The 15,089-nt window shown below is 45.7% G+C and overlaps 1 protein-coding gene and 1 long non-coding RNA gene across 3 annotated transcripts in view; one reads left to right on the top strand and one right to left on the bottom strand.

The window, feature by feature from the left end:
- The window catches only part of LOC128418820 (uncharacterized), a 52,234-nt gene that overhangs the window by 34,119 nt on the left and 3,026 nt on the right, over positions 1 to 15,089 (top strand). Inside the window, exon 3 of the long non-coding RNA XR_008331765.1 lies at positions 7,749 to 7,996. This is a non-coding gene — a long non-coding RNA (uncharacterized LOC128418820). The remainder of the gene's footprint in view (positions 1 to 7,748; positions 7,997 to 15,089) is intronic.
- The window catches only part of LOC128418817 (angiopoietin-2-like), a 30,257-nt gene continuing 18,739 nt past the window's right edge, over positions 3,572 to 15,089 (bottom strand). For both annotated transcript variants that reach the window (XM_053398880.1, XM_053398879.1), the window contains 8 exons: positions 10,391 to 10,546; positions 9,817 to 9,938; positions 9,001 to 9,233; positions 8,418 to 8,542; positions 7,730 to 7,831; positions 5,524 to 5,690; positions 4,481 to 4,611; positions 3,572 to 4,286 (listed from right to left, as the gene is read on the bottom strand). In XM_053398880.1, coding sequence (XP_053254855.1) covers positions 4,117 to 4,286; positions 4,481 to 4,611; positions 5,524 to 5,690; positions 7,730 to 7,831; positions 8,418 to 8,542; positions 9,001 to 9,233; positions 9,817 to 9,938; positions 10,391 to 10,516 — 1,176 coding nt within the window. In that variant the 5' untranslated portion in view covers positions 10,517 to 10,546 and the 3' untranslated portion in view covers positions 3,572 to 4,116. The remainder of the gene's footprint in view (positions 4,287 to 4,480; positions 4,612 to 5,523; positions 5,691 to 7,729; positions 7,832 to 8,417; positions 8,543 to 9,000; positions 9,234 to 9,816; positions 9,939 to 10,390; positions 10,547 to 15,089) is intronic.

Here is a 15,089-nt window from a genome sequence, read left to right as displayed (position 1 = left end):
CGCTATACTCTCTCAGACATACCACAAAATCTTAATATTTTGCCTTTTCCAATTTATTTCCATGATCAGTAAACTAGAAACTGGCGATGGACTGTTTTTTTAAAGCTAGATTCTGTAACAACTACTATAATGTTCCTATTAATAATAATACAATAACAGTGTTTTTCAATCAAAACCAGATGTGGAATGGAATCATGGTGATTTTATGCTAGACACTAGGGAAGTTTTCAGATGACCCATTCCAAAGCACTTACAGTATCCTGGTTTGTTTCCATGGAGGTTAGATTCCACACTTTCCAGTGCATTTTTCTATGACTTTCCTTGCTGCAGAAATCCTTATATTTAAGAGGAGTGGGCTTGTTGTGCAAGGCCTCCCAATCACCTATAATTGCACAACCGGACTGAATCCCATCCCAAAATAGTGACAGTCTAGAACAGCCTTTCTCAACCATGGGGTCCCCAGATGTTGTTGGACTGCATGTTCCATCATCTCCATCATCTCTAGCTAGCAGGGCAAGGGGTCAGGGATGATGGGTGTTGCAGTCCAACAACATCTGGGGATTCAAGGTTGAGGAAGCACGCTAGGTTAAGGAAAGACAACTAACTACATGGTGCACAATTACTCTATGGAGGCTGGGGAACCTTTTCCAGATGTGGCTGGACAACAACTCCCACCATCCTTGACCCAAGTGACCTTGCTGGCTGGGGCTGATGGGAGTTGGAGTCCGACAGCATTGAGAGGGCCGCAGGTACCCCCCCTTGTTCTATGCAATTAATTGCCACAGGAGTCTGTGGTGCCTATTAAGTGGCTTTTTAAAGAAGGAATGGATAACTTTTTAGCCAAGATAGCGAGGGATATTGGGAGGCAGTGTACATATGAGTACCAGATGTTGGGAACAAACAATAGGAGATTCCATCACAATCACGCTGTGCTTATAATCCTCCCAGGGACCTCTGGCTGGCTCCTTTCAAAGATGGGCTATAGCCCTAGATGGAACTTTGCTCTGATTCAGCATCACAATTCTTACACTTCCTTGCACGCAGAGCCTCAGAAAAGACACCTTCACATAGGCTTTCAAAGAAAAGACAACCACCTTGATCTTATTCTACTTTATTTATTTATTTAAATCTGCCCTCTATTTGACATTAAGGCAGCGTACCAAATTAATCATGACAACAGTCATAAAGAAGCCACGGAACCAAACGAGAGGGTGTATCCAACGTAAGTTCTACTCAAAATAGATCCATTGAAAATAATGGACATGACTAACTTATGCCCACTAATTTCAACATGTCTACTCAGAGGAGTAGAAGCTAGGCAAATGCAACCCAAAATATATCTACCTGCAGATAAAAACAGGTTAGTGATCAAATACTGATTAGCTAGGAAATATTTCTTTTAAGCTAGAGTATACAGTCTAAGACCAGTCTAACACCATATTGTCACACTGCAAACTCAATTTCCCCCACCACAAAAAACCAAACCCCATCACTGTATACTGTATATACTTTCTCCAAGCCTGCTAGTCGCCAGATGAAGATTAAAGGAACCTCCAAATCTCTAACCTGATAGCATTTTTATTGGCCTCCATTATATTCCTCCACCCTCTTTACTGGGTCTAATAAATCTCTCTTTTTTAAAAGCATTGAAATTAAGATAGGAACAAACTTCTACAATACACTGAAGTTTTAATAGAGCTGAAACTTGATTCCAGACATGTGGTTGCTTCCCAAACAATTGGCCTTTGTACAGCAAGGTGATAATGAGTCTTTGGACAAATGGAAATCTTTGGGGCTGGAATCACTGTACAGTAGAAGTATAGTGATTTTTCTCACTGGTCTGTTCTTATCCTTAGCACCATCCTGGATGGACCAGATAGGCCTTTGGCAGTGGCAGCTGGTGGGACTGCTAGGCTGTCAAAGTGACATGTCCAACGAGGTGATGGCAGTATGTTCAGGTTCTGGTTTTCTCCCCATCTTACTACTTTGACTCAAAAGAAGGTGATTTGCATCCCTATCGGGACCCTGGGCTCTCCCCACCCCAATGCTACTGTGTCTACTTCAAACCATTATTTGTTTTGCAGCAGTGAGCTAAATTGGTTGGGTCTGGAGGACAAGGCAGCAAGATTTGCTTGGGTTCCGATCAGGTCCTCAAAACTAGGGATTATCCACCCCTGATTTAGTGTGACATACCAGCTTCTGCCTTTAACAATGACTTGTTCTTTTAATTCATACCAGACCCTGGGAAAGGTGGTAGTTGTGGGAATGTGGAGGGTGCAGAGATTTCTAAGCAATATTTCCTCTGCTACAGAAGTGCCAAGATAATTTTTGAGGGGTAGAAGTTATAATTTTTTCCTATTTCATTTAACAAAAATTATATACCACTTACTCAACAGAAAACTCATAAGCAGTTTACAAAAGAATATGTATTATCCTTCAACCAGAGGCCATTCTGTATACCCAGAAGTTCTCTCCAGCTTCTAATGTCTCTGAGCTGGATGGCTTTCTTTTTATAAACATTTACAAGTCTGAACGGGTGCAGATATCTCAATCAAGAGTTATTGCCGCAAGCTATTCAGCATTTGATGGTGAAACCTTAGCACCAATATCTTCTTTCATCTGAATTGCAGATGATGGTTCTCAGGCACATTTTTACATTTTAATTTTATTTTTGCAGCTGAAGGAAAAATCAAATGCTGAGTATCACAATGGTTTGATGTAAGGTAGTTTGGCCACAATTCTGATCACCCCTTTGTAGAGGAGAACTGGTGCAGAAAAGGACAGCTATCGTGATCTAAACTGGGGCTCTTTCCCAAAAAGGAAAGTTTGCAGAATTTGGGGCTTATAGTTGTTGTTGGTGGGGGAGTTCTAAAAGAGGACATAATATTTATAAGATTAGGCATGCTTTGAAGAAAGTGAACAGAGAATATATCTCTATATTACTCAGGACTCTCAAGTGATCCTCCCCATCTGGGCACTGTCTGGGCCTGCTTAGCTTCTGAGATGAGACAGAATGTGGCAAGAATAGATTGCGGGGAGGCAACCCCCCAAAAAAACTTCTTCGCATAACACAGAATTAAATTCATGGCAAAGGAGACAAGACAGATTCATAAGGGAGAAGGCTATCAATGACTAAAGAGCATAGCTATATGACTCCAGAGGCGATATAGCCAAGAGGATCACATGCTGGAATACAGCAAAAGGAGGGGGCTTCTGCCTTCACACCCTGCCTGCCAGGTTCCCGAGGTGGCCACTGTATGAAACAGGCTGGTGCACTTGATGGACCTTCAGTCTCAGGCAGCAAAGCCCTTCTTATGTTCTTAGCTTCTTAGGCTGCAGAATCCACTTGAATCTAGCACTGTTTTGTTGTTTGTTAGATTACATACGTGTGCATACTCACTCACACATCAGCACACAATTCACAACAGAGTTAAGTGTGGAGTAACAAAAAATTAAACGCTTCAACTTCTGCCTTCATCTGCCAGCGAGAGTCAATAACATTTTGCATAGAACACTAAGGGATGGTTGAGAAATCTACCAGCCATGGGGCAAGTTTGTAAGAAAGGTTTGTAAGAAAGGTTCAAACTTACCGTTAAAGGCACACAAAACAGTGAGTGCATTGTCCTCCAAACTGAATTATTAAGTACACATGGACATATTATCCGAATTTACCCTGCTCACGGAGGTGTAAACCAGGAGCCACAGAGAGCGCAGAAGAGGTTTCTGCCTGACTCCAGAAAGTCTAGCTCAGCTCTTCCTGCAGCACCTGAATGTTTTCAAGCCATAAATGCTTTCTCTTACACACACCCTCCCCAGGCCTCCTGTTAAAAGTCAAGCCATTTTCAGCCTCAGGATTCTGGACTTTAAAGGAGTTCCTTATATACACAGGACAGGCAAGGATGCATCTGGGATATATACCTTGTGCTTCTTCTGTGGTTAGTGCCCCCTGTGGCCACCAATATCAAGTACAGTGATGTTCTTTGACTCCCAGAAAGTACACCCACCCATAGTTCCCCCTTAGAGATTGCACAAGTTTGCACAGAGACACATCGCTGCATTTGAGTTTCAGTTGATCTTGCTGGAGCCTAACCATCTCAGCCACATGGCGAGCTCCTCTTATTCCTCTCTGAAATCCACAGGGCGGATCATCATGGTGGTCACCTTCAGACTATGGCTGGGGCCTTTCCAGTAGTGCCACTTCATGCCGTTGTACCTGTTCATGGCAGGGCTGGGTGGGTAATAAATGCCATTTAAGTTGGAGGGTCCACAAGCGTCAAACCACCAGCCTGGAGACAGAGGGAGGAGGAAAAAGAGAAAGAACAGGGAACCTTGGGGTACTCTGCCCATAAACCCTGAAGCAACCCCCCCCCCAAGTCACTCTTTCCAAGCAGATTGGTCACCTGTGCTCTGAGGCATATGAATTTGCAACACAATATAGGAGTTGTGTGGCACACACTTCCCCTCCCCTTCTGCTCATTACCTCCACCTGCCATCTGTGCACACCTGCATGCACAGTGGTCGTTGTCGACGTCCTTGGTGCTGAAGTCTGTCCCTGAGGGACTAAGGCTGCTCGTGCGACCAGCTGTGCCACTGTATCTCCCGACATAAAGCCTGCAGGGGCAAAAGGGGGAACGTACCATTGTCAGCTACAATGCTCTGTTGGTTGCCTCTCCTCTGAAATATGAAGCAAGGTATACTTGCTTGGCCTTAGGTGAAATGTTTATTTCAAAAAGTCTGAATGTGGTAGGGCTGTGCCATCAGTCTCATAAGCAAGCGGTTTCCTCGTTTTGTTTATCTCTGTACTATGTGTATCCCTGTTTTCCTGCAATCCAGGAAGATCTCTTTCCTACCTGAGGTCATGCACTTGCATGGCTACCAGCAGCTCTCAGTAGTTCTAAATCAGTGTTAACAGAGCTGAATGCTTTTGGTCCAGAGCAGACCATTTAGTAAGGTGTGCCCAAACCCTTATCCCAACCTCTTTCTTAGTCCTACACTGTGGTTTTAGGGCCAAATTAGATGTGACTAGGGATGGACGAATCGGGACAGTTTCAGTTTCTCATTTCCCCCAATCTTAATTCAGTTCTCTGCAGTTCCTTAACAGTTTGCAATTATTAGTATTTTAGTCCACATGAAAATTCACCAGCATCTTAAGTGCAAATTTCACCTAATATAAACTTTTTTTAAAAATACAGTTTTGAATAAAATGCACTTGCCCCTAATATGCGCATTTGTGTATATTTTATTTGGTTGGAGGGCTGAAACACAAAATCTGGTGTTCTAGCGCCAAGAAATAACACCAAGAGGTTTTTAAAATTGTGTTTTATTTTTAAATTGGAGTCCAGCAAGTTTGGTAGGATTCAGGGCTGGACCTTTCCAGAGCACTTCCTGAGTAGGACTAGTGGTGGTGCTAGGCCTGAAATTTCAACTGACCTTCATGGACTAGGGCCAGTCAGCAGCCATGGAGCATGTTCTCTGCCTGAATAAGGTGCTTATTTTAGCACCACAAGGAAATAAGCTCCTCACCGGTAGTTATGCTCCTCAGGCCCTACATGGAAGTGGTCATACAAGGCATAGGCCTCATTGTTTTCCCAGTCCTGGAGTTTGACATGAAGGTAGTAGGAAGTTTGTGTGGTGAGTAAGTGGATGAAATCATTGCCCAGCCAATGCTCTCCAGGTGGGGACCCAAAGCCCTGCAAGAAAAACACAGAAATGTCAGAGGAGGCACAGATTAATAGAGTCCTGATACAGCACATCACAGAAGTTACAGAAGGCTGTCTCACCTCTTAGACTGTTTTTATTCATGCTTTTACTTTGAAATTGCTTAGAGATATTTTAGGGAAAGCAGTTCACAAATGAACCACATGAAGGCTCAACCGAGGCTACAGAGCCCGCCTGGTCTGGTATGGCAGAGATTGCGGGGAGGGGGGGCGAATCTCAGCTGGTAATCAACCTGGTTGGCTTCTACTAAGGTGGTGAACCTGTGTCAGGACTGTACCACTTCAAATTGCAGGTAGGGATTCAGAGGACCAAATGTTCCTCCAAAACAAACAAGAAGTTTCCATTTGGTAGTTACTAATGATAGAAGCCACCACTTGCAATCTGCCTCTGCTTCTTTTTAAATAGTTTCTAGCATTTGTAGAACCTGAGATATGAAGCAAAACGTACAGGTTCTATTCTTCTCATTTTCTGTGAGAAACTAGCCTACTCCTTACTAGGGTTTGAACTTGCAGGAAAATTTAATTTCACTCACTTTCAGAATTTCCGAGTGCAAAATCGGCTCATTTCTCATTCTACTCGCAAATGACCCTTGCTAGTAAATGAGAAATGTGACATTTCTGCAAATCACTTCAATTCCCCCCCCCCCCCCAGAACTAATTGTAAAACTTAAGGTAAGTGCCCCACCAGGGTCTTGCTGCACCAGTATTCTCAACAAACAAAGTTTTTTCTTCGGTTCACCTTATGCAATTACACCTTGCTGTAATTTATTTTCTCCTTCACAACTTGCCTCAACTTGAAAGGCCCACTCATTCTTTTGGTATTTTAATAGTTTAGACTTTAATAGTTTAGACCTGGAGTTGGTGGGTGGGTGGGTTGTTTGTTCCATTGTGATTTTTTTTTTTTTTACAAATTTTGAGGATGGCAATGTGGTTTTCTATCCGTTAAAGGGTTTTTCTTACCCTTTTGTCCTGTCTATTACCTTCATTTGTCATTTTGTGTTGGCTAGCCTATTTTTAATATTACTTTCATTTTACTCATCATCATCCAAATAACTCTGCTTTCAGCCCCCTCTACCGATCCCTGCCTGCTGGCCCCAACATTTTCATATGAGAGATCCTTTACATGTATACGGTTGTCTGAACTACCCATCCAGGGGCGGAGGAAGGGGGGTGCAGTGGGGGGCGGGTCGCCCCGGGTGTCACCATTGAGGGGGGTGACAAAATGCCGGGCGGCACCCACTGCAGGGCCTGCAGTGCACCCAAACCATCTGTCTTTCCTGGGAGAGACGCAGTGGCTTATGCACGCTGGCTGTAGGGCACCTGAGTGGGAGGAGGCAGGCAGGCTCCTCGGAGGCCCCGTGGAACATCCTGCCTCGGCTCACCCCACCCCTGGACGTACACTGCCCCAGGCACTTGATCGGCTTGCTCTGCTGCTGCCCATTCACTGGGAGTAGTAGAGTCACACTTCAAACAGTTTCAAAGAGAAATGGAAGAAGGCCCATTTGAACACCAATTTATTTACAAAGCTGCCCTAGGCAAGTCCCACTGAGATTTATGACCACTTACCCCACTATGCTGGAACACACCCACACACCCACACAGACACACCCACACACCCCTGGCTGGCCAGCAGTGGACAGGACTTGAAAGACAATGAGAAATGTTGATGGCTGCCATAAGCATAGTAAATTGGAGGAGACACTTCAAAGGGGAAAAGACAGATCTGGTATACAAATTAGTTGCACAATTGGAGCTGACATAAAAAAGTAGTTGCAGAAGTTGTGCAGGTGGTTTCACTGCATTGGAGTCTGACTCGTTCTCTGTGCAATAGGTGCTGGAATAGGTTTTGTCATGGACATAAGGAAGAGCACAGGATCGTATCAGCAACTGCCACAGGCATAAGCAATTAAGTGAACCTGCCTCTGCTAGATTTAAAACTTTAAAAAAAAAAAATTCAAGTACATCTCTGGTCCTTAAAAGAGATAAACTACTCTGCCCACCTGCTTCCTTACCTGTTTATACTCCTTCCAGGTGCGCTGAAAGTCGACAGAACCATCCGTCCTGTGCTGGATTACAGTCCAGCCGCCTCCACTGGTCTCCATGTCGCAGAGGACCTGCAAGGAGTGCAGTACATTAATGGAAGGGAAACTTCACAAATGTCCAGAAGCTGCAGCTGGGCCTGAGGTTCCTCAGCTGTGCCCTAAGGGACAACAACTCTTCCAATTCTGCACCATCCATTAACACCTCATATTCAGAGCTGGACAAAGAACCCACAGATTGTGAGTTTCTCAGGTGCAGGTTCACTTCCAGTTTCAGAGCCCTGGGGGTTGGTTGTTGTTGTGTTGTTGTTTTTTAAGAGGGAGGATATGTGGAGAAAAGTGCTGTGGGAAAGTGAGCTTCAGGAGGGAGGGAGGATTTCTACATTCTAGGGAATTCAGAGGTGTGTGCACACAATTCTTCCTAAGAGGGACTCTGCATCTTTGCCTGGAACTGTCCATCTATAGGTGCAAAGGAGTAACAGAGCATCCCTTAACACAATCCACCACCCACTTCCTAGATGTTCCTCTAGATGTTGCTGGACTACAACTTCCATCATCCCTGACTGTTGGTGATGCTGATGGGAGTTGAGAGTCCGGCAACATCTGGTGGGCCACAGGGCCCCCATTCTTAGTGGGTCTAGGCCCTGATGCCTGCACTCACTTTTGCGGTGGCCGTAGTGTTGGGGAACTGCAGTGTGTAGATGCCACTGGCGGTGAACCCTGATTTGTATGCAGCTGCACAGTCCTTGAATGTCTTCTGCTCTTCTGGGCGGACGTGAGAAATGTCTGCAAGAGTCAGACAAAGAGGTGCTTTCAGTATAGCCGTCTTCAATCTGTGCAATGTCCATGCATGCATTTTTGTAGGCATAGACTCAGAAAGTTAAAAACATAAGAAAAACCCTGCTGGATCAGGCCAATGGCCCATTTCATTCAGTATCCTGCTCTCACAGTGGCCAACCAGATAGGAAGCCATCTCCTTGTAGATGTTTGTCTGCAGTGGATGATTCCCAGGGATCTTAGGAGTGCAGACAGAAGCATTCAGCTGTGCCCTTGGGCAACACCCCCACACACACCTTCAGGTAGTCTCCTCCTCACTGCAGCAGGTCTCAGGAGCTCACATCAACAGGCTCCCTACTGGGATGTGGGCCAGATGTCAGCCCTTGACACCAGCCCCAAAGTGCACTGAATAAGTAGAGCAGGATTGCCCTGGGGAAAAAATCACTTCAGGGAAAACAGTTACTTACGGTTGCACTGGGACACCAAGCCTATCAAGAGCTTCACAGTCTCTGCCAGGGAGGCCTGCTGTTTCTGGAGGACTGTGTTGTTGACCAGGGCAGCGCCCAGACGCTGTTCCAGATGCCCAACGAGGTCCACCTGCTTGGACAGCAACCTCTGCATTTCCTGTTTCTCAGACCTGAGGCCTTGAAGCTCTTCCTCACGTTTCCCCTCCATAGCTAGGACCTTCTTCTCTAGGAAGCTAGGGAAGGGAAAGGATAATGGGAATCCTCCACATACAGGCCAGCAATATTAATTGTATTATTTCCTTTAAAACACTCATACCCCACCTTTCTGTCTTAGAAAGTGTACCCAAGGTAGTTAGCAATCTACGAAAGATACAAAATACATGATCAGGGGTTTGGTACCAAGATAGCTGAAGAACCACCTGTTCCCATATTAACTTGCCTGCTCTTTCTCACCTGAGACGACCTAGGACCCTCTTGCTACCCCACCTCACAGTGTCATCAGCTGATACTTACTGCAGACACTGCTAATAAGTCTTGCAAGGTTTCAACAGTATCTTGCCAAGCAGCTGCTGATCATGGGAGCTTGGGTGGCAAGCAGTGAGTGGCAAAGGGGCATGCTCATTCTGGCAGTCCAGCAGAGGCTGCTGCCCATCCCAGTCTGCCACCTGAGGCAAGTTGCTCAGTGTGTCTCATGACATGGCCAGGCCTGACAGCTAGACATCAAAAATTCTGCAACCAGAGTAAAATTACACAAACATGCATGGATTCTGTTACTTTGCCTTGATTTGTTCTGCACAAAGCAAGTACAGCTCTGACCTGTTCCTCTCTTGAAGTTTGCTGATCTCCTGAGTCTGCAGCAGCAGCTGTTTCTCAAGCTTGTTGGTAGAAAGGGAGTTTTCCAGCACTTGGATTTCTAGCCGCGAGGTCTGGGTGAAAACCTGGTTGGTGAGAGTAGAGGGAAAAACAAGCAGCTCAACAATGAGGGAGGGAAGTAGAGAGGCAAAAAGTAGGCAGAGCCAGAGCAAATTATAGGTGGAGCCAACTAATTCAGGTTTTGTCCACATCATCCACCTTGCTGAATTTCACAAAGGCAGCACTGAGGAGGAAGAAGCCAGCCAGTGTCACCTCTCGTACTGGTTGTGAGTAAGGGGGCGTTGAGGTGGGGGGCTGGCTGGAGGCAGACTGAGCTTGGTGGGGCAGTGCCCCATTTTCCCTAATGGACCAACCTCCATGGCCCATTTAATTGTCTGTAACAACTGCTTGCCTGTAGAATCCACGTTGGCAAGAAATACAAAGGCTCCTGAAAAAATAATCACAAGTGATCTGAAGTAGAGAAAAGGAGGGTTCAGAGTTCTCTGCTCTGCCTTCCCTAAATAGCAGCCCAGCTTACCTGCATCTCTACATCAGTGAGCTTGCGAGTCTGCTCAGCCGTTTGGTTCAGAAGGCTGGTGCCAATTTCCAACATGGCCGCTGTGTGATTCTGCACAGCACTGATGTGGTTGTCAGATGTTTCCATTCTCACACTATCCTGGATATAGTTCTCCAGCTGTTTATGAGTGAGTGGGGGGGGGGGAGAGAGATCATAAAAGTTTGTACTTAGGAGGAGGACTTAATACTCCATCACACATGCACCATGACTTCCGAAAAATGGAAGCAGACCAACCTCTTGGTTGCTTTCTTCTTCCCTAAAACCAATGGAAGATCTATGCCAACCTTAGTTTATAGCTGAAAATGTTGGGCTTAATTTTCTAAGCTTATATTTGTGATGTCCTTGATTTTCACCCCTGTTCTTTCATTTACCTGAAGCTTCGTCTAGCAACTTGTCTAGCAATTACTTAGGGCAGGCAAGTGTCCTGTGGAAAGCCTGACTGCTGTTCGCTCCAATTCAGCAGTAAAATGTAGGTTTTCACTGAGACAAAAAAGCAACCGCTTGGACCTGGAAAGCCCGGACCTGTGCTTATAAATGTGGTGCTATAGTGTGGAGTCAAACTCCCCCTTCTTATTTGCCCCACAGTCCTGGGACCAACTCAGACTTACTGCTATTTGCATAAGAAAAGTGTGCAGAATTAATGTCACATCTTCACTCTTCAAATCGTTGTATAAAATATTAACCAATATTTACAAGTACATTTTGGCACCTGGAAACTATGTTCCTGATAATCGGCAACATGACCACCCTATAAACCTCTCTGCCAAAACAAAAGCACCACATGTGTATGATTGCACAGCAGTTTCAGATCATCAGCATGAAAACAGTTTCCCATGGCTTATTTTCAACAATGGTTGTCTGATTTTTTTAAAACTAAAAGATGTTTCCTTGCAAACAATGACATATATATTTGGCTTTCAGTTCTCAGAAGCTCTTTGCATAATATTTTTTTCTTTCCTCTCTGTTTATGCAGATGATTTGGCCAACGCATGTACAAACATGATCATCCCACCAGATTCGCCCCCTCCCCACTGGACTTCCTATTATTGCAAACTACTTCTTCTTCTTCCCTTTCTTCACACAACCTATTCCATAATTCAGTCAACCTCTATTGTGTTGCCTCTCAGTTGTCTTCCCCCGCAATTAAAAACCCCCAAATACATTAGCCTTCTCTCATACAAAATGTGTTCTTAATTCCCTGATCTTTTAGCCTATATTTTCTACTTCCTTACCTCCTTTTGAGATGAGGCAACTAGAACTGTATGCCGTATATTCTAAAAGGGTGAGATATGAGCATCATTTTACACCTACACTGAACATACCGTATTTTTTGCCCCATAGGACGCACTTTTTCCCCTCCAAAAATGAAGGGGAAATCTGGGTGCGTCCTATGGGGCGAATGCAGGCTTTCGCTGAAGCTTGGAGAACGAGACGGGTCGGTACACACCGACCCCTCTCGCTCTCCAGGCTTCAGGAAGACATCCGCAGCCTAGGCAGCCCTGCAGGAGTTCCCGCAGGGCTGCACAGGCTGCGGATAGCAGCCTGTTTCCCGGAGCGCCGGGCGCCCCAAAAGCAGAGCACCCGGTGCTTCAGGAAGACATATGCAGCCTAGGCAGCCCTGTGGGAGTTCCTGCAGGGCTGTCTAGGCTGCGGATAGCAGCCTGCCACCCGGCACGCGGGACACCCTGAAGCAGAGAGCCCCTTGCGCCGGGCAGACATCCGCAGCGTGGGGAGATCTGCGGGAGTTCCCGCAGGGCTCCCCACGCTGCAGATAGCAGCCTGGCACGCAGCGTGCCCTGAAGCAGAGCGCCCCTCGCGCCGGGCAGACATCAGCCAGCCCCACAAGCTCGGGGGACAGCGGGGACCTGACCTGGTTTTGGAAAACATTTTTTCCTTTATTTCCCCCCCAAAAAACCAGGTGCGTCCTATGGGACGAAAAATACGGTAATTTGCCATCTTGTTGCTCATTAGGTCTCATCCACACTTTAGTTTGTCACGTGATTTCTAGGCACAAGACCAGAAATCTTAGTGAGTTTCTTTGCCCCACTGCTTTCCCCAGGAAAACCGGCTGTCTACTGCTGAATTGTAACAGATATCAATGGGTTTCCATGGAATGGTATTTGTTCTGGTCCAGCAGTAAACAGGGGGTTTTCCCGGGGAAAACAGAGGGACAAAACTAAAACCTCTTGGACCCATGACCAGAAATCACGGGACAAACAGAATAACTTACAGGATGAACTGATGTGTGGATAAACCCTTAGTTTGGAGAGCCTTTTGGAGCTCTTTGCAGACCGATGGACTGCAGCCTTCCTATTTTGGCTCATCTGCACTTTTTCCTATTAGCTTCCAGACCCAGTTCAGTGCTGGTGGAATGAAAGTCAGGAGCCTTCCATAGGTATGGTTTTAGATTGGCTGAGGAAATGCTGATCCAGATCCCACCTCTTAACAGAAGAGAAGCTGTGACCCAACCGATGCTGTTAGACTACAGCTCCCATCATCCCTGACTGTCCTGGCTGAGGCTGATGGGAGCTGGAGTCAAGCCACTGCTGTGTTAGGTGTAAAGTAATATTGCCAGAACTGAGAAGGGGTGAGCAGCATACAGAAAAGCAACCTATGATTCAAACCTGTCAAAATGAGTCTTAAAATGACAACATGCTCCTTTTTTAAGGTAGCAAAATTAATCTCCAGTGAAAGCAGTTCCTCCTACACAACTTAGAAACATACATGGCCAAGGTACGTGATTCGCTCCAGAATATCTCCCCCAAATACATTTGTTTTATCTCTAGCCTCCTACTGATTCTAGAAGATTTCCTGATGAAGAGGAAGACTTTTCCAATAAACCCCAGAGAACGGGAACCTTCAAATGTTTTTAAGAGCATTGTCTAATAAGGCCCCCAAAGCTCTCTCATTCCTATAGTTAAAGGCTACTGGTTACTGCAGTGCTGGCTAATGGGCAGGAATTATAGGGCGGACAGATTTTTCTGAGTGTCACAAAATAAAACAGGGCAGGAAGCAGAGTCCTTTGGAAACAAGACTGCCCGACCAAAAACTTGTAATTAGAGAGCAGGCTTGGCGCCAGAGGTTGTGGAGGGGGCGCAGTTAGGGAGCTGTCTGGACCCAGATTTGCTAATGGTCCCACAGACTATCTTAGCTTTCGCTTGCCAGTGGGGTATTGCCAGAGCAAAATCCAGGGCTGGCTAAAGACATTTTGGCATCCAAGGCAAACCACAAAATGCTCCCCCCACCAGGGAATATGGAGTGAATGAACATGGCGGGGGGATAAAGATCTATTTTGGGAACAAGGGGGGAATCAAATCAACCTCACGCTAAGTGCATGCAATCCCTAGGATACCCCAAGAGGCTGCTGTAGAGGTGGCATTGGGGTGCGGGCTGCTGATGACACAGCAGATCCAGCCTCCAAGGAGTACACTGTAGCTGTTGGTTCTACCATTGCAGCAGCAGGCAATGCGTTCCTTGGAGGCTGGATCTGTTGCCCCTGTGAATCCTGCTGCCCAAAGCAGTCGCCTCACCTTGCCTCATGAGTGGGCCAGCCCTGACAGAATCATACAACAATCGTTTCACCCTTCCCTGCCCCCTTCTTAAAGAAATATGATGGTTGTAGACCTCAGGGTCAACCCAATGCATGCAATCAGGTCTCCATAGCTGATAGATACCTCCATGTGGAATGCTCATGTGTAACCACTCTTCCATCCTAAGCCTGTGTCTCATCCTGAAGAAAGCATCTTCCGCCTGCTGCCCTCAAACAGCTGAAGCAAAGGGAAATAGTATTCTGGCAGGGAGAGCAACTCCCACATGGGTATCTAAGGATATTAATGCCACCGGACGGTCACTTTCTAGTTACCAGGCCTGTACTGAGAACTTTCAAGAGAGTGTATTTAAAATGATATAATTACAGAGTCATGAAAATGTCCACATGCATATCAAAATACTAGGCTGGAAAAAGAGCAGTATATGCAATGCATTCCTAAAGTACATTGCCCCCTCTCCCCCCTTTTTGCATCTGTCATTCTTCTTCCCCACCACTGTTCTGCATGTGCATAGCTGAAAAGCCAGTTGCACTGTTATTTTAAGAACAAGAGCAGCAATAAAGCAATTTGAAAATGACAGAGGCACATGCACATTCACTGTGAGGAAACTGCCTGCTCTTGATTAATCGTTAAAATGTTGGATGAGGTTACAAGCAGAGGAGTCACTGTGGTCAACTTACTGCGTATTCCTGAGTCACATCCGCCACTGTTTTAGATTAGGGTTGCCAACTGACTGGGTGCGGGGGAATACCTAGTATGCCTTGATCAGCAGGTTGCTTTGTAGGTGAAGCATTCACATTTATACATTTGATTTAGACTTAATTGTGCTAATAATGCATGCTGTTTAACCCTAACATGGAAAATCACAGAGCAATATACATATTACCTTAGTGTTGCTACTAAATGAAAACTAGCCCCACAGTGTGACAGGAGAAAGGCATGAGAATGTGGGTGGCCAGAAAGATAGCAATAGATAGATAGATAGATGATAGATATTCTGCCTTTCTCTTGCCACATTGCAGCACTTGTGGAAAGTGACAAAAAGCATCTGATCAGAAGAATGTGTTCTGGCCCAGACATGCACGTTGTGCTTCTTTGGTCAGCCTAAGCTA

This window comes from Podarcis raffonei, chromosome 8, assembly GCF_027172205.1.
Source record: "Podarcis raffonei isolate rPodRaf1 chromosome 8, rPodRaf1.pri, whole genome shotgun sequence".
Taxonomy (NCBI): Eukaryota; Metazoa; Chordata; class Lepidosauria; order Squamata; family Lacertidae; genus Podarcis; species Podarcis raffonei.
The sequence above is the reverse complement of the archived record's forward strand: the minus strand, read 5'-3'. Positions and strand labels throughout refer to the sequence as shown.